A 26,119-nucleotide genomic window follows, 5' to 3' on the forward strand; every position below is an offset into this window, starting at 1 on the left:
GCAGTACAGAGCCCTTAGATGTATTTGCAAAATGCAGCCCAGCGTTCTATTGCCGTGGATGTTTCTCCATGGGCTGGTTTGTAGCACAGTCCATAGAGAGGCAGTACATGGACTCCAAGCCCACAGTAAAGAGGTCTTTGACACACCAGAATTGGTTAGTAAAAACCAGATATATATACACACACATAAATATATATTTTAAATATATATAATATATATAGTGCATATACATAATGTATTACCTGTGTATATATAACATATGTATTTTGTATAAAAAGCTTCACATTCAAGTATAGGTATATATTAAAATAACATGAGAGAAGGACCTTTGGAAAGTTAACCTTAAACAGATAATCTGCTGTAAGCAAAATTCTTTTTAGGATCATCAAGACATGTGTTCCCTAATTTCAAAATGTGATCAATTCAGAGGTTAGTGTTCCACTGACAACTGAGAAACACAACCCAATGGAAAGTGAGAAAAGGGCGGAGAACTGATAATTGAAAGTTATAGATAGTATCAAATACTTTGATATATACATAAATCCTTTACTTAAAATATCCCATGTTTGAAGGGACAAAAGCAATGTTTTAATTTGTGTTTGTAATACAGTCCCTCAGTGGTTGTGAGTTTTTTTGCAATTAAATTATCATAGCCAAAGGAAAAGGAAAATTGAATGATCAGAGGAAGTGTTGAAAAGCAATATAGTATTGTCAACCCTAAAAGATAGTCCACAAAACTTGATATGAAATATGACTCACACAGCCTTGTTCTGAACCTAAAATATGAAATGTATCATGAGCAGAGAGAATATTGGATGGAAATTGTGAACCTCAGTTAGCCCTGGATTGGTTCAATGTCTAACTAGAAATTCTCTCTCTTGAAATCCCAGTGGCCTTCATCTTTAAATTGTTGAAATTATGATCACAAAATCAGCGAGTAAATCACTCTGATGTTTGACAAATGTAGGTGATGGAAATACAATGTGTATCTAATTGTGTAAATCTACAAGCCATCATTTTTGCTTGAACAATGCAGTACAATTTCAGGACTGTGATCAGAAGGTTATGCAAAGTAGGCATGGCAAAACACAGCCACAGTCAAGAGGATGATGCCATTGACATTCACAATGTTTCTCCACAGTGGCACTTCACTGGTGTCCGTCAATTTCTTCTTCAGTGCCTCTTCTTCCTCCTTGCTCAGTTTGGGGCCCTTCTGGTCCAGGCCACAGAACCAGTTGTAAGCTTTCCTACAGCATCCCGGGTCCTCCTGGTTTTCCTCATTAACTGGAAGGAATAACACTCTGGTCAGGAAAAGTGAGTACAGACCATGGCACACACTCAGTCTCTGGGACTGAGGACATCCCATTCTGATTTATGGTTGTAGTTCAGTGGAAGCATTTTAGTATAAAATAGTACAAGAATCAAGTTAATACTGTGTTTTCACCTGGGGAAAGAGGGATTTTCTGCATGTTCTGCAGAAGACACTTGGGCCTTTTACAGCCCAGAGGCTTGGCCTGGTATTGGAGAAGCAAACTATGCTTCAAAGCTTAAATTCCACTTTTTCAATACTTTCTACACTCTTAATTGCAAGACAAATAAATTAATTTGAGGATACTGAGGAACTTCGGAGCAGAACCAGAAACGCAGTAGGGAGGTGGGTTTGCAGTCTGCTTTTATGGTGCTCTCAATCCTGACCACAACCCACTATTTTCAGGTGAATTCCCTCAGGTGCTGGAGTCACACACAGTTCTGCCAATGCACAGCACCTCTGACCCAGAGCATTGCCATTGGTTTAGTCCTAGAGCTGCTACACAAACTACCAAGAGAATAAGAGTTTCTCCCTTCAAATCCACTTCACTTCTGATTTACACTGAGCTTGAGAGATTGGTAAAGGTGGCTCATGAGCCATTTAAATTTGTGGGGGCTGAGGATTTGTTGCTGGGGGGAGGGAGGATGTCTTCGACTATCAAGCATGTTAATGAACCTTCAGGAATGAAACAGGGTTACTCAAATATTTAACAGAATCTCTAGGTATTAACAGTTACCTGATTCAGCATCTTTTTCATCAGCTCTGTCCTGCTCCTCCTCTGCATCGAGATCAATCCGTTCTTCTTTGCTGTGGCGCAGGGACCAGCACAAGCGGTAAAGCTGCCATGGAACAAAGGGAGTGGAATTGATTATGGGCTGACTGCACAGAGACCAAGCAGCCTGGCAAGCACCTGAGCTGCCTGTAAGACCGCAGCACCCCAAATGCCTGCCATGTCTAAGGCTATTAGGAGTCACTGAAGATCTGTGACAGGTAAGTGAAGACTATTTCCTTTGCTTTCTTACAAGAGCTGTATGCTGGGGGTGGCTGAAGTGTTGAGCGGTAACACACAAAATACAAACTGGTGGTTTCATTGTGTTCCATTTCTTGAGGAGCAGTAATACTCACATGTACATCAGGAATGGGCTTGGTCATGTAGGAGACTGCCAGGATGACAATGGCAGAAAGAGCAAAGAGGATCAGTGCAAAGTAAAGGTAGTGAATGCCACAGATGATGAAGGGGCAGTTGGAAGGGGCCCCACAGCTGCCACTTCCATAGGCAAATTCTGGGATCATCCTGCCCAGTCCAGCCAGCAGCCCAATGATTAGGCCCCAGAAGGCACCCTGCAGACAAAGGTGTGACAAGAAGGGATCAAAATGAGTCATCTCAGGCATGGAAATAAACTCTGAGCTCTCAAACAGTTGCTGGAGGAAACATGGATGTAGTTATGGATTGTGTTACAATGGCTTTGGCACATAAGTTTTAACCCTGATGCTTTCAGTGACCTTATTTCCAGCTCAGTGTATGAGTGCAACTGAAAGCGGCAATGAACAGCTCTGAGATGTCAGGCACACCTCAAGACATCCAGCCCATTTCTCACAGTCCATCTAATCCACACAACTCTCTCCTTCTACAGGACAGGTTTCAGCCATGGATTGAACACCCCAGGGGCTGTTCTCATATCTTTTTACCTTTGAGGGCTGAATCCCTGACAGCTCTGGCATGAGGCAGAATGTTGTGTCATCCTTCCTGAAATGTGTGTCTGGTTTACCTGCTAATGGCCCTATGAGAAATTACTTAATTCTTAGTAATGTTGGTGGGTGCCTGCTGTACAGTACTCCAGCCCAAAGTATAACAGACATAGAGATATGTGTGGGCACAAACTGAAATATAGGAAATTCTGTTTAAACATAATTTTTTGTTTGTTTTACTGTAAAAGTGCTTGATCATTGGAACAGGTTGCCTACACACACAGGGGAAGTTCAAAACCCAACTGGACAGAATAGGTAAGAGGTGATTTGTTTGATAAAGCTGCTTGGTGACCAATAACCTAAATGATAACTTTTAAATATATGCCCATAGATTATCCATATAACACACTTCTTGGCAAAGTGATAGGTAACCTAAGCTTCAGAGCTATCTATGAATTCCTAGGTGGCTGTTTATCTATCAAACTATGAAAGAACTTTTTCAAACTCCTCTCTGAAACCTCAGGCTTTGGGGTATGGAGGCACAAAATCCCTGGGCTACCTGGGATTAAAATAAACAGGAAGAAGTTGCTCATTACAAAAAAAAAAAAAAAAAAAAAAAAAAAAAAAAAAAAAAAAAAAAAAAAAACAACAACACCAAACACCAGTGCTCCCAATTCCTAAAAGAACATGCAGCATACCTGTTTCCTAATTTGCACTTACCTGCTCATTGACACGCTTGCAGAAGAGACCAAGCAGGAAAACAGCAGCAATGGGAGGTCCCAGGAAGCTGGTAACAGACTGAATATAATCAAAGAGCTGCCCACTCTGAGCTGACTGCACCACAGGAACCCAGGCAATGCTGATGCCAATTAAGACTAACATAAATGCCCTGTAAACATAACCAGATATTCAATTAGTCATCTGCTTAGAAGTATCTATGATCTATCAAAAAGAAAAAAAACCTAGCAATTAATCAATAATTTACATGTTCATTTTGTATTTCAACTAGTGAAATCAATTATAATGGCAAATTAGCACTGAACAAACAAAAGAAATCCAAGTTGGGTATCGTGTATGTCAAATATCTATCAGCACATGGTTAAATACACAATCGAAACATAGAAAATCACTTTTCTCGTGTGGTTGTTATGTCCAGAGACAAATCAACAGCAGATGAACTAGAACCAGTTCATTGATGCTGCAGCCTGGTGCAGCACGGAGCCCAGGAAGGTAATTTAAAAGATTGTCCTTCGAACAGCAGTGGGAAGCAGTGAGAATTAGCTTGGCTGCTTCATGCACACAGTCTGTTCCTTCGGGAGCGCGGCGTGTTTTCCCAAAAAAGAGTGCACGGGGCAGGACGGCCGCTCCGGCCACAGGAGGCCACTGCAGCTCTGCCGGGCTCTGGGCAGGCTCTGCCGGGCTCTGGGCAGGCTCTACTGGGCTCTGCCGGGCTGGGATTTGGGAGCAGGCTGCCTGTGCCCAGGGGCAGTCGGGCTCCGTGCCCAGGGGAAGCTCGGCCGCTCTCACCTGCCAGCCAACATCAGCTCCTTCTCAGACGCCCGGGTCCGAATTTTGGTGTAAATGTCCATCGTGAACAAAGTACTGGCACTGTTAAAAATGGATGTCAGGGAGCTCATAAGGGAGGCCAGCATAACTGACAGCATCAGACCCCGCAGACCTGGAACACAGAGATGGGAACAGGGATGAGCATTCCATGGAGAGCCTCAGTACCTGGAACCAGGTTTTCGTCCCACCCTTTCTTTCCGTCGGCCAGCTCTGGGCATGTCTGGCACATTTATGTGAGAAAATCCTGTCTGACATTCTCTTGCTGGGCAAGCAGAGCTTGGAAAAGGCTATTTACAGAGCTTTTAGCACATAGGTACTTCTTTAGTGAATGCTGCCTGATCAAATGCTGGAATAAAAAGAAAATAATATTAAGCAGACTTTTCCTAGCAATTATAAAAATAATTCCCCTTGTTTGCAGGAGAGGGCTCATTTGCTTGTAGTATATTTGTGAACCAGGCATTTGCCAAAAAAAAACCAAAAACCATCACCAACAAGTTCCTTTTACTGCCTGAAAATCAGAGTAAGCCACTTTTCCAGGTGGTCTTGTCTGGTCACAGAGCATGGGGAAGTATTGCAGGATTTTAACAACAGTTATCAAAGAATGAGAAAGTACCAAAGCTATCAGGGAAGTGCCATGGTCCCTAAAATATCATAACCTAACTTTTTTGCCTTATGAGCCAGCACCCACCTCTGTAGGATTGGCAGGAGGACCACAGGAATAGGCCTCCAGCTCAGAGATCCTGGCAGAGAGTCTTTCATAAATCATTGGCCAAGCAAGTTATTTTTTACCTTCACATTTACCATTTCAGCACCCAGTATTTGCCAGCTGAGGGCTGGCACTGTCAGTGTAGAGCTATTCTGCACCTACAGCTAATACAGACAACCCCTTTGGTTAATATTAAATAATTCTAGCAAGAATTTTGGAACTAAATATGGGTCTTGGACTCCCTCTATCACTTCTTCTTACAGTCTGGTTTTCCCAAAACAAAGAAACAACAAATACAGACGGTGTCTTACCGTTTGGCATAAGCTCCACCACCAGTTTTGGATAAGCAATGTTTGTACAGCCCACTGCAGTGCCACAGTAGCGCTGACAGAGTTCAGGCACAACACAAGCCACCACATCTGAGGAGAAGATAATGAGACACTGAGACAAGGTCATATAAACAACAGATTGCTCCCAAATTAATAGAGTTTCTAGAATGGATCTCTGTTGAGACACCAGATTGACACGTTTGCTTTCATCCTTGGTTTGCTGGCATGAAGGAAGGTGGTTCTAAACCTCTTTCCTTCCCTTCCTCTTTAAAAGAATAATGAAAAGTGCGGCAAGTCAAAAGAAAATCAGCACTTGTTTGTCAGACCAGGGCTGAACAACAGAAGGAGATCAAGTAGAAAAACAAGCAGAGGAACGCAAAGCCCACTGCCTGCAGCCTGAACCTCTCTCCTGTGCCTGCTGCCAAACAGAGCCAAACTCTGCTGGTCAGGGAGATAGGAAAGTGGCATTTCCCCATGCTGCCCTTGGCACTGCCCGTGGCCCAAACCCTGCAGTCTGTCCCTCCAATTCCAGCAGAGTATCTGTCCTGGGCAGCATTTTCCACTCATTCAGTCAGAGTGAGGCTGTAACAAACAGACATCTGGGGAGGGACACTGTGGAATTTCTTTCCCTTAAAACAGACAGCAGTAGTGTGAGCAGGACCCTCGGATCAGGGAAAAGAGGAAGGCCTGTGGCTTCTAACAGTGCAGTTAGCTAGAGGTCCCTGGACTGTTTGGGTGAGAAGATGACAATCTAACAGGTATTTTGGAAGGGATAGAGAGATTGGTAATGAAAGACAGGCAGAAAGAACTTTGCATTTCTGTATCCATATCATACCTGGGTACAAAATCCGGCTGATCATTCCAGGCATCACTATGATAAACATGGGAAAGAGTTTGAGGTACCCACACACGATACAGCCAGCCTTCACGTGGGACATGTTCTTGCCAGAGAGACATCTTTGGACAATAACCTGTCAATGACACATGGCAGCTATAACATTTCCATGATCACACCATGCCATGTTCTTAACTTCTGTGATAGCAAAAGAGCCTATTTAGCATTTCTGCCACTAGGGAAAATGAAAACTACATGAAAATCAAAGGATATGTCTGAAATAAGTAAAGGAAAATATTAGTTATGCAGTGCGTGTTTGAGAGGTAAGACTTCTCTCACAATAAGTTTTTTAAGCAGACAGACTAAAAAGCCAAAAAGGAATAGAGTATTTAATTGAGCAGTAAATACAGTTACATTGGGAGCTTTGTAAAATGGTGAGAAATCATGAAGATGATCTTTCTTACAATTCAGAATGCAGATAGATCATATGTTAGAGACACATTTACATGTTGCAGCTGCAGGAGCACATTTTTCTTTACTCATATCAGTGTGATCTCTTGGGGAAACTGGACAGTAGGATTTAGAGAGAAGGAAGGACTGGTGAAGAGTCTCCAGGCTGAAAGACCAGATACATAAAGAACATCCCCTCAGGACTATGCAAGCAAAAATGAAAGCTGCACGCACAGGAAATAAACTTGTCTTCCTGAAAAGGGAATGGTTTCTAGACCCAGTCTAACAAGGGTCATTTGTTGTACCGTTTCCTAAGTAAGCATTCACAGCACAACCTCTCTGTGTTTTCACACATGGTCACACACAAAAAATGAGAAAGGAGGCAGACACAGGATCTACTGATCTTCCTCCCTTGTGCAGGAAGATTTGAAAGAACATCCATTCTATTTTCTTACATGTGAGAGGTGTCTAGAAACCAGGAACTGAGAAGTCACTGACCAGTTCTGAAATAACAGCCAGTTTTATGGCCCAGCTTTACATTACAGGGGAAGATCACACTGGAGCATGGAGCTCTGTGTTTGGCCTTTTGGCTCCCACATTACCTGGTCTGTGCACCAGTACCATATGGCAAGGATGCTGAGGCCAAAGACCACCCCTGGCCACGGCAGGTCCCCACTGACAGGGTCCCTGAAGATGTGGAAGGCGTCCTTGCGGGGAGTGTAGCACTCGGGATCCACCACGGTGTTTCCATAGGACACGTTGGATGGAATGGCTTCCATGTACTTCTGCATGAAAGCCTCGTACCCTCCCACTTCAGCAAATGCTGAAACATAGGAAAGAAAAGTAGCAATAAAGGATTTATTACTAAAATCTCAAACAGAGCTTGAGAGTGTGAGGAGAAAAGCCTCCTTAATGTGGACATAAAAATCCTGTCATGGGATGTGTTTATTACCTTACACATTCACTTGTGCTTGGGAGACAGGGTGACTCAGTGACTAAAGGGCTTTGGCAATATGCCTGACTTCTGGCAACATGCCTGTTTTCTCCCCTGATAAATAGATACAGGAGTTGAAACCTCCAGGTTAAGGTAGCAGTTTCACACTGCAGGCTTCATTCCCATAGCCACTGCAAGATTTTTGGCTGAACATTCCAGTTTAATTAATCTGATTTACTTACCAAATCCCATGAGAATAAAGGATCCCACTACCATGATGAACGTTTGTAAGGTGTCAGTGTAAATCACAGCTGCAAGGCCACCTGATGGCAGAGAAAAGCCAGGACAAATAAGTTAGCCCTGGGTAAATGCTCTTTTTTTGCTTTTTTTTCCCTTTTCTCACCACCTCTGTCTTTCAAAGACCACTGTAAATAACCCCCTTTCAGGTTTTCATTTCTCCCTTTTTCTCTACTTCTCTCTTCTCTTTCTTCTGGCTCCCCCAGCATCTCTAATTTATCAGACTGCTCTGCAAACTCACCTGTGATGGTGTAAAGAGCAGTAATAGCAAGCAGGATAATTATGGCCACATAAAGATTCAGCCCTATGGCCAGCTGGATAAATATAGCTCCAGAGAATATGTCAGCCTAGAAAAGAAAAAACAATAAGTTCAACAATGTTTAGGTTCATGATGATGTTATGGTTTCATGATGAAGACACCCAAATACATGACTCTGCCTCTTGTAGTAGTGCACACACAAATCAAAAAGAAAATAGAAGCCATTTTGTGCACCTGTCAGTGTCCCCTCAGAGCTGTGGAGTTCTTAGTACCAGAGGTGTAACACTTCTCAGAGAATTTCCAGGCTTTTTTTAACAGGGTCATTTTCTCTAGACAGTCACCTCACTGCTCAGTATTTAGGCACTAAGAGACAGATTCAAAACAAGCTGCTTAAAACTGAGTGTGAGTCCCGTTTGCTGCTCTGTGAAGGCCTGGACTGTGTGACATCTCCAAGGCACAGCACAGTTCTCTTCATTCAGTGCCACCCACAAATCTCTTTCCCTTTACTGTTCACATGGGGTGTAGCTTGTCTTGCTGCTTTGGGACAAATGGTCCATTTACATTAAAGGCAAACATCTTACATGGTTTCTACTTTAAAGTTCCTGTTAGAAGAATTGACAGCAGTTGGCTGAGAGAAGACAGCTCTTGCGTAAGGAAGGAATTGTTCAGGTTTCAGAGTAACACTGGGATGTTAATCCCATTAAATCAGTTCCTGATTTAGAGATAATTGGCATCAGTGTTATTTATACAAGTTTGCAATCAGAATAATCTGCCCCAGTGCACTTGTGATGCCTTACTGTAAATTATGCTTTCATTAGAGGTTGCTCCTGAGCATGCAGCTCACGAGCTCCTCTGCAGCCCGAGTCCCTCCTCCCTTTCCTCAGACACAGAGGGCTCTGCACAGGGACACCAACTCCCCGTGGGGTTCTCAACCTGAAGCAAAGACACACAACTCTGCCCTGGGCTAAAGCCTCCCACACCCGCCCTGCAGGGGCTCCAGGGGCCGGCCAGAGCTGGGGATCACAGCCCAGCCTCGCTGCTGTCCCGGAGACAGCAGGGCACACACACAGCCTGGGAGATGCCTGAAAGAAAAACCGTCTTCATCAACACTGAAACTGAGACTGCAGGGCAGGACCTGCCCTGGTTCCTGCTGAAGAACGGGAAAGAGGCCAGACCTCTGCAGCTCTACTGCACTGGCAGCAGACAGCTCTGTGGAACAGTGTGAGTCACAGCAGAGGTCCCACTCCCAAAATTCTGCCTCTGGAGCAGACTTCTTATAGGTTTTCGTCTGGAGCTGGGAACCAGAACCTTTAGCTCTTACCCCATGGCTGTCAGACCATATTCTTTGCTCCATATCTCTATGTTAATTTGTTTCCCATCTTTTCACACTACTAATCAGTCTGTGTTCCACACCTTTCTTTTATTGCTCTTGGCTTTAGTTTAGCCTATGTATGATTAAATATTAATGGTCCTAAAATGATTCCCACAAAGAAATGTGTAGTTAATTATTGAGCATTCTGAGAAATTTATCAGCTTCTTCAAACTGCTGAGTTATCTTCCAGTTTCACTGCTCCTCCCCAGTAAGATTATTACTTTCCAGTATTTCCTTGTTTCTCCATTCATACTCTTTTATAGACAATCTTTATCTAATCTTTTATTAGAGTCACTCTTTCCTTTATGGCTTTACTCTTTCCTTTCCAGGCTGTGTCTGCAAAGGCAGGGATCACAAAGGAACAGCTAGCCAGACATATGCCAGCCAAGTGTATCCTGTGGGTGCCAGGGCAGGGGCACCTACTCTTTACCCCCTGCACTGTGCACTCCTAGGGGAAGGTTATTCCTCTCTTCCTCTTCCCCCTGTCAAGTCTATGCCCAGAGATTTCCTACTGAAATTATGCACAATGAACAGAAAGAAAATGCTGTAACAGATTTAGAAATTCCAGTTTACAATTTCTGATTTCTTCAAAAACATTCAGACCTTAATTCCCTTTTGTCTTGTCATAACTTAGTCTATTACCATCTACCAAGACTTTATTGTAACCAGACCATTTCCTTTATCATAATGACCAATATCATCAACACTAGTGGCTAAAAAGCCTCTGCAAGCTGCTATGGACACTACTCACAATGTGCTGCAGGGAGCAGCTACAGGTGAGGCCCCTGTATGACAGAAACCCTTCGGGCTTAAAAATCACATGTATCCTGATCCCAAGGATGAACTCCTTGCAGCTTGTCCTTGTCTGTCAAGTGGCTGATCAGCCACAAAGCAAGGTAAGAAATCAACAAAACCCACAGAAAATATGCCGGGAAAGAGAATTGGTAAGGACATTGTAGAGATGTGCAAAGGGAATCTGATCCTCACACAGGGGTGGCACTGTGCCAGAAAGCACAGCAGGAGTCACACAACTTGATATGTGATACTGCTCCCTAGAAAGCATTGTTATAATTATATTATTAAGTACACTACTTAATATTTCAACACAGCAAGGAAGAAGCACATGAAATGACTACCCCAGAAGCCAGAGATGCCACTCTTCAGCATGGCTAAGGGGCAGTGAGCATCGCTGGTGGGTGTGACCTCCCATTCAGGGCAGGGCAGAAGCCCATCCTTCTCTGTTGAATCTCAGCCCCAGAGATCACAAGGGAGTGTTTGCCAAGGCAGCACTGAGGGAAGTGAAATACAATGGCTTCTCAGCACATGGATGTGTTTGGATATCCAACATGTGTGGGGGGAGGGAGGCCTGTGCTCCCTCCCTGTGCTTGCACCTCTCCCCTCAGCACAGTTCCCTGCAGCCCAGCAGGGAACAGCCCTTCTCTCCCTGCTCTGGCCATGTGGGCACAGTATTGCCCAGCACAGCAAAACCTACTGTGAGATCCTCTGACAGCACCTGAAACCTCCCAGGTCTGGCTGCTCTGCCCAATCCAAATCAGAGCAAGTGAATCAGTCCTGGGCAGACCCTGCCCATCCAAAGGCAGTGACATGAGCAATGCAGAGAGAGACCTGCAGAGAGCAGGAATCTCACTTTACAGGCACAGACACTGCCAGAGCTGCTCAGGGCAGTTGGGGGAAACAAAAGAAATGCTTAGAGGAAATTGAACACCCTATTTTCCCCTGCATAGCCCAGAGACCCAGCTCCATGGCACTCCCCCACAAACACCTGGAATAAATGGGTTGATGGGAAGCTGGGATGGGCCAATGGTAGAGTAGAGCCCAGGTAACCTGCTGCTGTATGGAAACCTTGACAATGGAGAGGGTATTTCATCCTCATGACCACACTGGAAGCTTAAATGCAGAACCTGTTTTTCCTGGAAAAGGACACTCCAACTGAAACAGTGAAAAATCCCATAATCTGACCCTTAGGCATGACACAGGCTGGAAGTCAAAGGTGGACAGTAAATTCAGAACCTACACAGCACCTTGATAGGCGCACTACCAATATGTGTTGCTGAAACAGCACATGGACTGTGAGTCGCTGAGTGGAGGAGTTCCTCTGCTGCTGGAACATTCAGAACTCTGTGTTGTACCCAGGAGTTCTGATTATCATAGTTGAACACAACTACAGCAAACTCTCTAATCCTTTGGAAATATACAGAAATCCAGCTCTGAGGCCAGCTCATGCTACCAACCTGTTTAATTTATAACCTCTCTAAGGATCAGTTATCATGGTGTGAGAATGAGAGCAAAAGGCCAATCTTTTAGCTTAAATTGCACTATTATCACTCAACTCCCATTCAGAGGGCAAAGACTAATCTGCCATGACAACTTCTGCAAAACAACAGACTGAGGTATGCCTGAACTGTGGACTTCTTTCAAAGCTTGGCACTTTCAAGATATATGGAAAACACCGGCTCCCTTTACTACTCTACAGAAACACATCCATTTACTTAATAAACATTAACTTCATAGCACCTTAAAGTTTACACCAATCCTTTGCCCATTAAAGGAATCTCTCCTCTTCCCTCCTTTCAGCTCAGCTGTTAAAATTTCCCTCATTTCCCTTTCCCCACTCTTCCATTTTCTAATTGCTGTTATTCTTTTTTTTTATCCATAGCCCCCTTGCTCTTTTCCCTCATCTATATTACCGATGACATGTTCACCAGAGGATACTAAAACAGATAAATATGAAATCTAGGGACAAAAATTTCCTGCCCTGGGTTTCACAGATCCCTAAGATAACAGACCATAAAACAATACAAGTTTCCCTCCACTCTGATGTTCTCTAGAAGAGAGCAAATGTAAAAGTAAACCCTAAAACTTTAAAAAGAGGACAAAGCACAACAAGCATCAAGAGACACTGCCAGGACAAAAAAACTTTGGATTGCAGAACAGAGTCTCACTGGACAGAATAAAGAAAACACAAAATCATACTTTTACAATTGTTATTCAGCCAGGAACTCCAAACCTGAAATGGTGCACCTGTTGTGAGAGCAACATTGTAAAAGGGCATTGCTATTTTTTAGATCAGTGTAGAATGGAAGAAATGCTGTAGAAGTTTCACTTACTGAGATCTTTGTGAAAATATAGATGACCAAGGAAAGGACTGACAGGTAGATCTGGATCCGTTTCCCACCAAAACGCTTCCTCAGATACTCTGGCATTGTTACCACCTGTGGAGGTAGAGAAGGTTTTAGATAATGGAGAACAGGCACAAATCAAATTAGAGGAAGATTTTTGGCACTCAGATACTGTGAGAGAAGAGCACAAAATTAAGGGAGCTGCAATTGCAGTTTCAAGGAAGAGCAGCTCTAGGAATCAAAGGAGAACAAGGGGAGAGCACCAAGTACTTCTCAGCTCAGGTCTTAGAACAGAGAATCCTCATTTTTCAAGTACTCAGATATAACAAAGTGCTGTTCTGGCACACTTGGATCTCGTGCCATTCATAATGACTTTGCACTATTCCAGCCCTGAGTTGCAAACATGAGCAGCAAAGACAAGTGAATGGAGTGGTTTGACTTACCCCAGCTTTGATGTAGATGGGTACAAAGATCCATCCTAGAACCACCACAAATATCAGAGCCTGCAGCAATGACAAAATCAGCTGAATTAGCCTCCTGTCTCTAGACACTGCTCCCAAAGACTATTTATCAGCCCCAACAGCAGCTAGAGACCAGTGAAATCACAAAAACCTGGCTACTGCAGGGGTGTGGGGGGAGGAGGTTCTGTTCTGTCCTTTGATTTACAGTCGAAAATTTGGGGATGAAATCTTGGCTAAAAACTTCATCAGGTATAATGCAGCCTGGGTTTCATGCCAGCTGTCCCAAAGAAGCACACATGATTATGTATTTTCTACAAAACCAGCTGATCTCCCCTCACAGGATTGTCCTCTAATATTGAAATCACAACTCCACCAGTGGCACCAGACTGTCCTAGCTCTCTTCAGAGCAAACTCAGGATGGCTGAATGTTTTACAACAATTTCATAGATTGTACAGGATGCACCACACACAATTTGTAAAATATTTTGTATTTTCATATTACAATTTAATAATTTTGTGTTTCCATGTGCATTCTGTGAACTACTGACCTTACTGTATAGCAGTGCCACAGCTTTCTGACTTAAATGGCTGGAATGCTGTCCAATATCAGATTGTACACACTTAAATTAACAAATATAAAACAAATTCCTACCCTCAGAGCTACACTCTCTATTTATTTTGTCCACTGGGCTTAGAGGGCTTTTAAACTGTATCTTTTAAGTTCTGCCCTTAGGTCAAAACTGTGAGATGGACAAGAAATACTGGGTCAGCTTCTGCTGTTGTTCTGATACAAAAGAGAAATTATTTCAGTGGAACAGGGATACAGACAAGGATGACAACAGTTAAATTTGGTACCACTTTCATTATTTCTATTATGTCTATTAACTGTTCCCCTGTAAATCATAAACCCTGCAGTGTGTCTGCTCAAACAGCCACAGACATCACTGCATTGCTGTACACTGTGTATTGATGTTGGTCCAGCAGGAACCTCCCAGGAGATGAAGTGTTAGAGCTGTTTGAAGAAGGATATGGGCCCTAGAGATTTGTGTTCTGGTTTGATTTGCTTTGTTCTGCTGGAAAAAGGAGAATCGGGTCTGTCACAGGCCTGATATAATCAAAAAGAGGGAGCTGACAGATAAACTGCAGATCTCCTAGGGTTCATTTTATGCTTTTTCCTAAAACATTTATATCATAGCAGTACTTGATTATTTGCAACAATTTTACTTAAGGAACTTTAAGGAACACAAGCCAAATCCCTCAGGGTGGGAGGATTCTTTCCCTGCTCAGAAGTAAATGTGAGGGAAGTATCGACCTGTGGAGGCTCATTCAACCCTTTGTGTCATGGTCTAATCTCTCCCCGAGGGTGAATTAGGCACAGCATCGACATTGTCAGCCACACCCACAGAGCCTGACAGCACAAGGAAATAGGCCGAGTCCTTCGCGGGAGTCTCTGTGCTGCTGCAGTTTGCACTGCTCCTGCTACTCCGGGAAGTTCATTTAAAGTCAGCTTGGATAGCTCTACCCTGTACTGGAACCGTAAGCAAAACACGTGCATAATTACAGGAAGGAAAAGGTAAAGAGGAAAAGATTTTTGGAATGCAGGTGCTTGTGAAGGATGTTCCAAATTCCTTACAGCCTGTGAAGAAATCAAAGCCTCTTCAATAATTTCTACATAGCAAAATGATGCAAAAATTTCCATGGATTACAAACCTGATAAATTCTTCCCAGCATCCTGCACTCTGAAAATGTTCTTCACAAAGACATTAAAAGTAATAAAAAGATATGCATAGAAAAGAAAATCCACCAACTTTGGTTCAAATGCTTTCTAAAAAGCCTCAGCTGAAAAGTGTCATCTTTTTTCCAGTGGCTTGGACAGGTTAAATACCAGATCACATTGGCTCTTCCTGGTCTGTGCAGAACACAGGTGTTGCCAAGCACAAACTTTGACAGCCCTAAATTATGAGGCAGTGTTATTTTGATGAAGCTCTGCAGATAATCCAGATGTCACAAGTACTTTCACTGACATATATTCCACTTACATTCCACTCAAAGCCTCCGATGGCAATTCCTCCAGCTGCTGCTGTTCCTGCTATTCCCACAAAGTGCCCACTGCCAATGTTGCTGGCAAACAGAGAAGCACCAATCTGCAAAGAGAAAAAACAAAAATTGTCTCTTATGTTCATGGGAATTTAAAAAAAAAAATCCCCTTCATCTGGCACATTGAACTCCTGCCTGTCTGTGGTGGTGGTGATGATGAGAATGACTGACAACTTCCTTGATAACTTCCAGGACTCCCACTTATTGTTCCCACTGAAACTAGAGCCTCCAGCCATCACATCTACAATAGTGAGGGAGAAGAGGATGTTGAATAAAATATCTTCCAACTGAGTCAAAAATATATTACACCGATATAGATTTAAAAATATTTGCAAAACTTGCCAAGGTGACATTGGGATGATATCCAGGCAATCAGAGAGGAAGGCTGTGATCTTCCTGACCTTCCTTATTTAAGGAGGAAATGACAAGGGCATCCCCCCTTGTCAAATCTGCACTCCCTGTTCCAGATTGCACAGCCTGTGCATCCAAACGTGTCATTGGTGAGAGCTTGGTTCACTTTCAGCCAAAAGGTTATTTGATTACTGAATTAAATTCTGAAAGCTGCAGAGCAGAAATGTCTGCTGAGAAAACACCTCTGGAAGCTACAAACAATAGCACATCAATGAGTTACATTTAAGAAGTGCTGGATCTTTAAGACCCCCAAATATTGCAGTGATCTTACAAACAGAACAGTGGGGAGAACATAGGAATTGAAGAACAGGGAGAGATTAAAAAATGAAAGGTCCCTGTTGGTTTAGACCAGCAGGAGCATTCACAAAGATCTAATTCTTAATCAAGTATCTTATCAATAGAAAAGATGAAAAGGGATGAGCTCCATTTCCTCCAAATGAACACATTAAAGGCAGCAGAAAAACACAGTGATGATTTACTGGGTCAGGTACTGAAGGATGCAGGGTGAGAAGTTGAGCATGAAAAGGAGGTTGGACCAGATTGAATATTGTGAGCAGAGGACAAGGAAAATGGAGAAGTTCCAAGATGAAAAAAAAAGAGATTAACTTTTTTTATTATTCTTTTCTCTTTTTATTTTTTTCTTATGTTCTCTGAAAGCTAAAAGACCCAAAATCAACCAACAAAAAAACCCAAATAGGTTAAAAAGAAAACCATATAGGAAGCAGGCAAGGGAACTTCTGCTGACCTCTTCTAATGCTCTCATTTCAATCATGGAATGTCCTGAGTTGGAAGGGACCCACAAGGATCATTGAGTCCAACTGATTTGAACAGCAGCAAATATTCAAGCAATGTTTCTGGGAGCAAAGGGACAATCACCTGAGGTTTGGGAGGATGAAGGATTTCATAGGAATCCACCTCTGCAGAGCAGATTTATTCTGTAGAGCTGTGCCATAGCCAGAAATAGCAACCATGCTCTTCAACCCACAATCCTCATCTCTGATAACAAATAGATTATCCTCTCCCATTTTTTATTTGCAACACACAAATAAAATTCAGAGGGCCCCACTCTTTCTTTTCCAGACTTACTTTTTTTTCTCTTTCCTCAGTTTGATCTCCTGATTTCTTTCAAGTCTTTTTGCAGACAAACTGTTATTTTGCTGTGACAGGAAATTTATTTTTCTAAGTTTACTCAGTTCTGGATTTGGGAGTTTTTTACACATTTCTGAAAGTCAGTTGTGGCCTACAGAAGTGTAACCAGTTTTTCATTTGACATTTCTACAGGACTAAACTACAAACATTGGAAACAAAAGACCTCTGTCTCTTCTAACCTCTTTGTGACAGCAACAGTTCTCCAGAAATGATAGTGAAGAAATAAATACCATTTATATCAAGCATTACCACTGTTGCCCAATCCTTTCCTTGGAGATCAATAATTAAACTTAAATCTAGGTTACTAGAAATGCAGTCATCAGAAAATATTAACCACATTAATCTCTGATTTTATTTAATGTGTTCCCTCTCCTGTTTCAAAAGCTTAAAGGCAGATCCAAGTAACAAAAGCAGCTAAAGCAGAACTTTGAAGAACTGACAGGCACAAGTTTTGGCTCGGTGCCTGAAACCCCAGGACACACTGCAGGCAATGCTGCTGGTGCTGTGTTCTCAAATTTATCTAAAATGTCATTGTATTGAAAGAAAAACACAAAACCAAAACAAACCAATGCAAAAATACCAACATGTTCAGGACCAACACAAGGACAAAACAACATGAATGCAGATCCCACATTCACATCCTAATTTTTTTCCTCTGAATTAGGGAACATCCAGTGCAGCAGAACTTTAAGATCAACATATACTAATAATGGATGCAATTTTAAAAATTTCAGTTTCAGTTATGTCATTCACCTGGGAAGGGAGAACCTGTCTTCATGGCCAGGAAAATGCAGATTACCCTTAAATCTGCAGCACAGTCACAGCAAGAACAATGCTGTGACCAAAAACCCTCACACCCACTGGCTGCTGATGCCAGAGGAGAAAGGGAAATTTCCCATCTGCCATGTTTTAAGGGTGAGGGAAGAAGAGGGTGATGGGCTCTGGGGCCAAATTGCCTTGCTGAAGAACTGACTGCTGTGGGATTTTTGTACTGGAAAGGCTGATTGCTGGAATTCTTGATTTGCCATTGGTAGATGCTGCTGAACATCTTAAAAACTCTGGGCTGAAATTGGGAATGGCAGAGGGAAACAATCTGGAACTGTTAACTGTTCTCGGTGAATGTGTGAGTGAATTGACTTTAAGGACAGATCTAGGAGGCAAGGTGAAGAAGAAAGTTGGTTGAAAGGGACAAAAGCTGCTAAGAGGGAAAGAGGATAAAAAACCTGAACTAACCTGAGGAAAACATGGAACATTATCTCTTTTAAAATATTTTAAGAGGTCAGGTCTTAACAAGAGCACTCTGTTCAGCAGAAGTACCAGCACCCTGAAACAGATGACGATCATGGTGTTTTTTCCTGTTACTCATTAACTATTTCAACTTGCTCTTCTCATTAAGTGGAGGATGCAGTGACATCCCAGCTCTGCCATTCTCAGCTGGATGGATGCACTCTGCAGGCCAGTGGCAGCTGCAGTGACAGTGCTGCAGTGACAGTGGCAGAATGCACAGGCTGTGGCTCCTCTCCCTGCCAGGACCTTCCAGCACATCCCCCTGCCCCCTGCCCACCCTCCTGAAGGCATCAGCTCAGTACCAAACCCTTTTCCCACTGGATCCTCAGCCCTATCCCAGAGAAGAGCAGGGCCTCCTCTCACCCCAGAGGTCCTGAGCTGTCCCTGAGGTATCACTCCTCACTCTGGGTCACCTGCAGAAGCTGCTTCTCAAATCCCTCTTTTCTGACATATTTCTCATTCCTACTCCTTGAGACTGTTCACACTTTTCTGTAACTAACAGCTCTTTCCTGCAATATGTGACTTTACTCTGATGCAAAGGCATTATTTTTCCTACCTGGGTTTTTTGGGATCACCCCCAGCCACTTTGGAAAAATCAGTACAATGCAATATTACTGCCACACTTCCAAGGCTCTGAGACCCAAAGAAGGAAGTGTGGGGTTTTATTCTTCTTCCCCAATTAATCTGAAAATTGTATGAATTGCATTATTACACAACTAAACCACAGCTATACAATTCCCAGCATACTAAGCAGGAGGGATGGATGTACAATACTCATCAAAATGTCTGTGCTCCAACAAACCCAATGGCTCAGGAGGATCTGACACCTCCCCACTTTGCACTTTGAGACAGAAACCCCTCCCAGCCAGCTGGAAATTCTCACAGATTCTGCAGAAATTCATTTCACTGAACTATTAATTTTCTGTCAAAGCTTTGCTTTGATCACTTCATTATTTCACCCATTTATTATTATACCCAGAAAACTATTGATTTAACACTTTTTTTTTTTTTAATGGAACTTGACAAAATTGTGGTAATTTCTAATTTGACTTTACTTAAGAAAAGGAAATGCAAATCTTATTCACAGCAGAATTGTAGTTCCTGGTTCCTCATAGCAGTGTCAGATTCGGCAAGTGGGGGAAATCCTGAGACTATGTAAAACTTAACTGGCTGCAAAGATCAGAGAAATCCTCCCAGTGGTCAGTTCTGATGACTACCAAGATAAGCTGTGCACAGCTGAAGCAAGAATATGTTGGGGTTTTTTTCCATAATTCTTATCTGTCTCACAAAGATCTAAATGTACATGACCAGAAACGAGCTGGGTTACATTTCTGTTTGGAGTGCCCTTGACCCTGCACCCTTCCTGCCTGATGTTCAGTAAATCTAACAGAGCTGCCTTCAGATGCCTAGCAGATACTCTTTGTCCTATTGCTATTCCTGCCTCAGGAACTGAGGTGTAGAAGGTAACCCATAATTTTGTGCAGACAGCTCTGTCTGCTAAACTACAGAACCTGAAGAAGAAAATTCAAAAGCAGGAAATGTTCAAAAGTTTGGGGTATTTAAATTGTGCATGAAGGGCTGTTAATCCTGTGAGAGTGGCTGCTACCAAAGCTGACTGTTCTGCAGGAACAGATACTTCATGTCCTACAATGGCAGGAAGGATTTGGCTGAACCCAGCTCCTTCATCTGGCAAAGGAAGCTGAAGTTGGCAAGGCCCATTGCTACAGAGCTGTCACTTGCCTTGAACTTCTCTGTGTCTTTTTGGAAAAAGCAGAGCTGATTATGAGGATTTAAAGAGCCAAATGAGTAGTTTCTGAAGATACTCCTCTCAAAGCCCAAGAGACCAAATTCTTGAAGGTTCTTCTCTCAGTTTCTATAAAAAGACTGTGGAAAAGGCACAGCATTTCATACCATTATGGCTAATCAAGCAACAGTTTTCAGTTTGGGGTAACCTGTGAGAATGTTCTTACCTTTATCTCTAATTAACCACTGGAACTACTGAGATGGCTCAGCCACTGCACAAGGGCAGCAATTCCAGTGAAATGACCTCTCACCTCAGCCAGAAAACTATCTTTGGGCTTGGTTCTGCAGAATGCTGAACAAGTCTCTTGGATTCTGCTGGAGCAGAACATTCAGACCCAGAGCAGGACAGAATTAGTCCAGGGTGTGTCTTGGTCCTACTTTATACACTGAGAAATCTAATTACAGTCACAGTTTGCCAGTGACTGACAAACATTCAAAATCCACATTAAAAGTAGGAATAACCTCTGGCCCTTCGTTATTGGGGTCTCCTCTGGACTACCCAACCACAGATATTATATGGTTTAATTGAACAGAATCCATTTCCCAGCTTGTCAGTGAGAGATCTTAATACACTTCTAATGAGCCTCCTTCCTGTAGGGTCAGAAAAGCCACTTGTGGGTGCCCTGCAGAGCATAGAATACAGACAACCACTGAAAAATACAATTAGTTTAGGGGAATTAAGTTTATACCAAGTTTGTAGAAGGATTTTTTTCTTCATTTTGTTCTGTTCCAGAAAGCAATTACATGACAAGGGTCATTATCCTGAGATGGCAGGGGAGAAATCTGACAAACAAGAGTCCACTTGCAAAACAACTGCCCCCACCCTGACTGTGGAAATGCACTGGGGCTCTCCAGAACTGTTCCAAGTTAGCCCTGACTTGGAGCAAAAGAGAAGTCAAAGCATAAAAGTAAAACATCACACACAGCTTTAGCTGCTGCAGAACCGAGATCACATCTCTGACTAAACTTTCTATACTTTCATTGGTTTCCTCATGATTTCAGCCTAGTTTGCTCTGGGTGATGGACATCCCATCTACCTGCTAAGCTGTGGGAATTGGTGTTTTGGAATCTCTTTTTATCCAAGGCAAACTTTCCAGGGTGATGCTGCTGACACGGTGTTTAGTTTGTGGTTTTGGAGTGCTTGCTCTTTGTTTATTTTGAGTGATACGAGGAAGAAGAGCAAGAAGGGTTTGTTTTTATGGCATGGGAAGATACTCCTGGCATTCCAGAGGGAAGGACTGAAGAGGAGATGTAGGACTGCACTGGGGACAAGCACTTTGTGCACACTGAGCTCCCAGAGTCTGGGAAGGAGAGAGGGGATCCTGGCAGGAACTCTGGGGTGATCCCACTGGGGGAGGAGAGCTTGCTGACTCTGTTGGGTTTGTGCTGGCAGAGGACTCGGTGTCAGATTCTCTCCCCCAGGGGTATTATTAGGAGTTCTCAGTGCCACTAGAGCACAACAGGACTTTTCTATGGTGAGTGTTTGCTGCCTTGCTGCCTCCATCTCCATTTACATCTGCACAAAAGGATTTCATATCCCCTTGACAGGCAGACAGAATTGCACAAGGTTAAAACCAGCCCACTCATTAAAGTGACAGTTAAGTAGAGTAATCTGTTGGGGTTTTTTCTCTTCTCCCAGAATTATGGGTTTTATCTTAAAATAACTTGGAAACTTTCTCTTTCCTCAGACTTCCAAAGGAACCTGAATTTTCTTAGATCTACTACACCAGATGAAGAAACCTTTTACTGTCATTGGCCTTTAATCCTTTCATGTCCTTAAAGAGGCTGTCTCAATGCCTTCTGAAGGCAGAGAGCAGCTCTCTGAAGCACAGGACTGAGAGGTCTGTAGGTATTTCTGCAGCCTACTTCAAGAAAATTCCTAAATCTTTAAGGAAACAATAATTATTCTCACTCTTCTGGTCCTGTAACTGAATCAATGTGTGTGGAATCTTGACTCACAAACCTTAATGAAGTGCAGAAACATTTTCTGGGACTGAATGCAAGATCAGGAGTGTTGCGGAATTCCATTCAAACAAATGGAATAATGTAAAACACAATTCCATTTTCTGTATTCCAGTAATACACAAAATGCAGGTTTGTCTAAGTTTCCTGCTTTTCATTTTGAAGAGACTGTATGATCAGGAAGAAATAGATAATTGTTTCTAACATCATTACTGCCAAAGGCCTGATGGAATGGATGGCTGAGAACACTTTGTATCTATGACTCCTGTTCTCTACCTTGGAAGATAATAGAGATCCACAGAAGACAATCAATGTGAGCCACAGCTAATCTTTAAATACATTTAAAATATATTTTACCAATAACATATCTAAACATTTCCAGGATTTTTCTCCTTGTACAGACCAGAACTTGTTACCAAAAGTAGAAACAATAGAGCAATAAAGGGGAAATTTTCAGTAAATTAATTCCTGTCTGTGATAACCTTAAAATGATCCAGCTTCTTTTAGTGCAATGAAAAGAATAGAGTCCAAATGTTGAAAAGATTTTAAGTGGGATGAAAGGCAAAGCACTGGATTTTTCTGGGCTGACATTACCAATGTATTAATGTTCAAACAGGCTGATCACATAATCAAGATAGCTCAGAGCTGAACACAGACAACTTCCCCCAGCACTTTTCCCTGCCCACCCCATGGCTTTGTTTATGCAGTTTGCCCTGTGACACTACAGCTGGAGAAAGAGTTGAATTTGCAGGCACACAACGAAGCCATCACAGCCTCAGCAGTGTCACAGAGATGTTGGTAGGTAAGGACAGGCAGTGGCAGGGATGCAGATGCACCTCCTGTGTTTTGTGTACACACAGAACTCACCGGCCACCAAATCATGCTCCGTCCAGCCAGGAAAAACCCTCCCACTGTGCCTCGGTTGGTGGAGTACATAGCCTGGAACAAAGGAAAAAACAAAGTTTAAATCATATTTCGAGTGTAGTGGGCAAGCTGTACACAGGCTGAGAACAAACAGCCAGAATGAAGAGATAATAAAACACATAGGAAGGGTAAAGTGAAAGAAAAACAGTGGCTAAAATGAACAACCTTATGATGAAGAGAATAATACAATGGAACAATGATTCTTTTATCTAGGTCTGAATTAGCCATTCAAGTTTCATTCCTTCACCTTTCATTATAGTGTGAAGCATTATGTAAGATTAAATTTAACCAAGACAAATTATCACTCAAGTAAAAGCTCACATGAATTTTTCATTGGGGTGAAAAGCCTTTGATTTCAGGCATCAAAATAGACTATAAGGTACAAGTTTATTAACAGAAAGTATGCAGCTTTTTTACTCAATACCATCCTGCCCCTACAGGTATCTGTTTTGCTGTTGTGAGATCAGCTTTGTGTCTGATTCCCCTCTGAAGTTCCAAAAGAACTCAAATTCCTTTTCACAAACTCATGTTGTCTTTGTTTAGGGGTGGGCTTTAGAGGGAAATTTCCTCCAATTTTTGTTAATGACCCTGAGCCGTTATTTATTGGATTTCCATTGTCTTCTCTGGTGGACTTTGAACAGGTAAATAAAGAAAGAAGACCTGGGAAAATTAGCCATATATTTTTTTCCGATGCAGAAGAAAAGAAGTAAACATGATGGATTTACATTTAACTACACACAGCAACTGAGTAAGTATTTGTCCAGTAACGATGTCATCATGGCTGGAAAGAAAAGGCTCCGGGAATTAACTCAGCACACAAAGGCCTAAGAAGCCATTGATCAGCCCTTTGTCGTCAGAGATCTTTAACGTAAAGTTCAAGTACAGCAACAACCACATTGTCATGGCAAGACCCAGCTCCCTCCTGCCAGAAAACAAGGTGTTCTGGTGGACTGGGCCTTCAGATTTTTGCCTGTATTTTTGGCCTCTACTCGTATGCTGAAAAGGCAAAAAAAGGTTGTGTCCACTTTGTGCAAACCCTAAATTTTTGGTGCCCTTCGAAATATTGCCAGGCTGTTAAAAAAGGACTCTTGTTCTGCAGCTGACTTTTCTGCACTGTGAAATGTTCCTGGGATGCTCCTGCAGAGCAGAGGATTCCCTCCTCTCCTTGTTAATGGGCAGGTGTTCAGGTGCCCGGGAGGGCTTGCCCCGGGGAAACCCGAATTCAGTGACATTCCCCTGTTCCCACAGTTGTATCTCAATGGATTGGCCCATTCTCTCAAACGCTCCGGCTCTGAGGCGCTGGGCTGAGAGATGCTTTTATCTCCTGGCTCCCGGGAGCTGCTTTTCTCCCTCGGCTCCCGGGAGCTGCTTTTCTCCCCCGGCTCCCGGGAGCTGCTTTTCTCCCTCGGCTCCCGGTGCTTTGTCTCCCCTCGCCCCGGGCTGCCCCGGCAGCGCTGCCGGGCTGGGGCAGGAGGTCCCGCGGCGCCCGGCCCCGAGTTCAGAGGCGCTGCTGGCCCCTGCCCCGGGGCTGCTCCTGCTCACAGTCCCGATGGCTCTGCCCCCCGGAGCCGGGAACAGCCCCGGCAATGCCGCCCTCAAAGGGCACCCGCAGCCTCGGCTGAGGCGGCTCCGCCGTCCCGTCCCGTCCCGTCCCGTCCCTGTCACCGTCCCGGTGCCAGCAGCAGTGCTGCCACACCGCCCCTCCACCCCCGCCGCACTCGGCGTCCCCTCCCTTCCCAGCCTGCAGCTCTCCCTCCCCACTGTTCCCTGTGGCATCACCTCACAGCCCGGTTTTCCCTCAGCCCCGGTGCTCCGTGGCCAAATCCTCTCGGGTCCAGCCTGTTTCTAGCAGGATCCCTGGCTGATCTTTATCGATCACATCCCACACAAACCCCATCACTCCTCCTTCCCCATGGTCCCGTTCCATCCCAAAAGGATGCCTCCCTGGCTCACCATCCCCTCTCATGTAAATAAGTGCCCACAGTTTGCCCACCAGGCACTCGTTAACTATTTCAAATTAAGCATCAAAATCTTTGTATAATTACACATTATCACTAAGTTATTTTCCCATAATTATTTTTCTATAATCTACCTGCTCATTAAATAAAACCAAAAAAAATCCCAACATACCCATAGTCCCACAGCCAGAACTATCAAAAAGTAGAGGACAATAACAGAGATGTCTGCAGGATTGTTGATCTTTATGTTGGATTCCATCCTGGCTGCTTCTCTGGCTTTCTTCTTCTTCCTCTCCTTATGTGCTTCTTGCAGAGTTCAGGTTAATGATAAACTGCTGTCATCACCTACGTCTTATATAATATATAACTTCAGATTCACTTGTCTCCAATGGGACACAAGTTGAAGCTGCAGCTTTTCCTTGGAAAACTCTTTCCCAAAGAGTGCTCCTCTGCTACAGGTGCTGCAGGTTTCAGAGCTCAGTGGCCCTGCCAAAGGTGCTCAGGGTTTTAACATCCACGAGCAGATGTCTGAGAAGGAATGACACGGAAAGGAGTGGCTTGGCTGCAATAAACCTGCATATTTACCTCACTGTGGGTGAAGACTTTTTTTTTTTTTTTTTCTTTTTCTTTTTTTTTTTTTTTTAAGTGGTTGTACCTGTAAATCTAGTCATGGACGATGTAGTTCTTTTAGTTGATGATGGGAAGCAATTATCTGTGAGGAGTGACCTGGCACCTGGGGAAAACCCAGGAGTCCAGTATTTGGGACACCCTCTGTGTCATCTCTCAACTCAGCAGCATTACTGAATGGAGAAACAGCCCTGTGTTTCTGGGAAGGAGAAAACTTGAATCTGCTTCCATCTCTCACATGGATAGATGTAAAGATGCATGTGAACACAAGACCAGGATCCAGGAGCTAACTGGGCTGAATTTCAGGCTGTTTAGACCATGGTGTTGGCTCTCTCTATTGTGGCTAATCAGCCTCACATTTGAGTAAGTTCAAAGTTCATCAGAGCTTGGGGCTGCTCTCCCTTTATTTGCTCCTCTGACTTCAGAATTAAGCTAAGCAAAGCAACTGGTCACAAAGATGGGGAACACACTGGTTATAGACAGATCCTCACAGCTCTGAGGAAGGAAGTTTCCCCAAATGATGCCTGTGATCCTCTCTTTGAGCTAGGAGAGGT

General features: G+C 43.3%; 1 protein-coding gene across 1 annotated transcript; it reads right to left on the reverse strand.

The window, feature by feature from the left end:
• Positions 1 to 201: 201 nt before the first annotated feature.
• SLC5A1 (solute carrier family 5 member 1) lies at positions 202 to 25,385 on the reverse strand. Its single transcript, XM_083873843.1, has 15 exons — positions 25,111 to 25,385; positions 22,924 to 22,995; positions 15,387 to 15,491; positions 13,330 to 13,389; positions 12,875 to 12,979; positions 8,357 to 8,462; positions 8,061 to 8,141; positions 7,487 to 7,707; positions 6,435 to 6,570; positions 5,582 to 5,689; positions 4,526 to 4,676; positions 3,719 to 3,887; positions 2,435 to 2,650; positions 2,046 to 2,148; positions 202 to 1,284 (listed from the first exon to the last, which is right to left on the reverse strand). The coding sequence occupies exons 1-15, from the start codon at positions 25,195 to 25,197 to the stop codon at positions 1,064 to 1,066; spliced, it is 1,941 nt and encodes a 646-aa protein (XP_083729969.1). The 5' UTR covers positions 25,198 to 25,385; the 3' UTR covers positions 202 to 1,063.
• Between the last annotated feature and the right edge of the window lie 734 nt (positions 25,386 to 26,119).

Source organism: Zosterops lateralis (genome assembly GCF_965231275.1).
Source record: "Zosterops lateralis genome assembly, chromosome: 17".
NCBI classification, from domain to species: domain Eukaryota; kingdom Metazoa; phylum Chordata; class Aves; order Passeriformes; family Zosteropidae; genus Zosterops; species Zosterops lateralis.